The sequence below is a fragment of the Nestor notabilis genome, unplaced genomic scaffold (genome assembly GCF_000696875.1).
Source record: "Nestor notabilis isolate BGI_N333 unplaced genomic scaffold, ASM69687v1 Scaffold30901, whole genome shotgun sequence".
NCBI classification, from domain to species: domain Eukaryota; kingdom Metazoa; phylum Chordata; class Aves; order Psittaciformes; family Psittacidae; genus Nestor; species Nestor notabilis.
In genome coordinates this window covers 1-2,244 of record NW_009913863.1, presented here as the reverse complement: position 1 = coordinate 2,244, position 2,244 = coordinate 1, and the positions used below count along the sequence as shown (strand labels likewise).

General features: G+C 54.1%; 1 protein-coding gene across 1 annotated transcript; it reads right to left on the bottom strand.

Moving 5' to 3' along the window:
• Positions 1 to 169: 169 nt before the first annotated feature.
• SDR39U1 (short chain dehydrogenase/reductase family 39U, member 1) lies at positions 170 to 2,131 on the bottom strand (the record flags this gene model as incomplete). Its single annotated transcript, XM_010023395.1, has 4 exons — positions 170 to 313; positions 894 to 1,015; positions 1,620 to 1,702; positions 2,021 to 2,131. Coding segments are annotated over 4 exons (460 nt in total), but the record flags the coding sequence as incomplete, so codon positions are not given.
• Between the last annotated feature and the right edge of the window lie 113 nt (positions 2,132 to 2,244).

The following is a 2,244-nucleotide window of genomic DNA, read 5'->3' as shown; positions in this document are numbered from 1 at the left end:
AGGACAAAAGCCCCCTTCACATTCACCCCCTGACCTACAAACAAGAGATAGTCCTTAGAGGGCTGGACTGGAACAGCACCCCAACAAGGAGAGGCACAAGACCTTCCCCCTGCTCTTGCCCCAGCACCAAAGCAGAGCCACCCTGAACAGACATGATGCTCCATCTCACCAGATCTCACCACAACACCACGAGCTGGGCTCCCAGGGATGAGAGCTGCAGCCTCCCAGGAGCTCACCAGGCGTGAAAAGAAGTCAAAATCCCCCCCCGGACTGTCCTCAGTATACTCTGCTGTGGGGCTAGGGCGGTAATAGCCTGTGGGTGTAAGAGCAGTAAGGGGGTCAGGATTGAATCAGCCACCCCCCCCCCTTCCCCAACCTCTTCCCTGCCTCCAAGAGCCCAGAACTTGATCACTACATCACAGACATCCCATATGAACAGCACAGGGTCTTTCTGATGGCAGAGATAGTTTTTGAACTACCAATGTGTTCTGCAAGTTCAGAGGGGTGCACCAATGCTTAGGTCACACTGGCAGCCCCAAGAACCAAATATATCAGCAAGTAACACACTGAGCTACCTGAATCGAAAAGGTGCATCTAAAAACTGGGCATCACTGCGGCAGCTTTAGAGACCGTAGCAAGCAGCAATGCAAAGAGATATACAGGGGGATTCAGCTGAGGCCCTGCTTAGGTGACAGCAAGAGAAAGCATAGGGACACGAATTCCTATCCAGCAGTAGGAAAAGGCTGATCAAGGCTTCCCTAAACACAATGACACTGATGGCAATGAAGGTGCATTTCAAGGCAAGACACGTGTCCCCCAGAAGTGTGTTTCTGTCTGGAGGTTTGCATCTTCAGGTCAGCTCGAGTCATGCCTCGGCTGGGCCCAACCAATACCTACGCCGGTGACGACAACCCAAGCATGGGGTGGCTGCTCAGCATCAGCAATGGCTTTGGCCAAGGTCTTGGTGGTCTCAACCCGGCTTCTGATGATCTCCCTGCAGAAGGCATCGCCCCATCTGGGAAAGAGAGAGCCACCAATTATAATCCCCACAAGGGTACCCCAGGAAACATCACCAAGGGGGCTCCCACCAGACCCTGTTGACAAGCACAGGAGAGGTCACAAGAACTCTTTCCATGCTCCAGAGCACGTGAAAGACACAGAATCTTATTACCTAAGTGCATGGGAACTTTGGGAGATGGTGGCTCCTCACTTCCCACAAAAGGCCATGGGTTTTGGACTGCTTTAGGAAAAGGGCAGCAGAGAAGCTGGACACCAAAGTTGGATGATGTGAATTCTTCCCAAGTGCCTGGCAAAGGCAGTTCTAAAACCACCACCTTAGAAGTAAAACTTTGGTTCTGATTTTAATTGTCTAAACGTAGGCATCAGTGTAACTCTGGATATGTAGAACTATTTGCCAAGCCTCAACATGTCTTCCAAAGGCCTCCCAGAACTTAACAGGCCCACATAAATGTTTTGGATACTTGAGAACCCACATGTCACTGTTCCGTAACCCAAGCGCTTCCTGGATGCACTGTTGCCTCCCCAGATCCCTTCCACATTCTCTGTCAACACTGGCCTGTCTTGCCTTCACCTTGGAACAGCAGCAGAGATCAAGTTACCTGCGGAAAGGGTTGAGGACATTTTCACCAGCCAAGTTGACCACAGCGTCGCACTGGGGCAGTCCAGACTGGGATAGCTGTTCCTAGGCAGGGATAACAGGGACATCACATACCCAGCCTCCCCTCCACCAAGCAGTGCAGACTCCTAAGAACTCCAGCCAGTTCCTTCCTGACACTGCCCGAAGCACAAGCTTGAATGATGGTTACAGCTTTGCTCCTTGGAGCTACAGCAGAACCCATCCCAGTGGCATAGTCACGGAGCACCCAGGGGCCCAAGAGTACATCCACAGGAGCCAGATTCCCCACTGCAGATTCCCTGTATGCCACGGCGGGCGAGGGCAACCGGGCTTGTTCCTCAGCCCTGGCACATCCTCCCTCCTGTGATCGCTCTCCTCTCATACCCAGCTGATCCGATCCTTGCCCGCTTGTCGAGAGACGTGGGTCACTTCATGGCCACGGCTCCGCAGCAGCTGGGTCAGGGCCGTGCCCACAAAGCCAGTCCCACCACCTAGGAGACAGACAGGGTGTCACAGATCTGCCACCCGGACTGGCACAGGCGTCCCCATGCCCAGGGCACGCTGCTCACCCTAACCCAGCCCCCCGAGGGCCTCCACTCCCCGCGGCC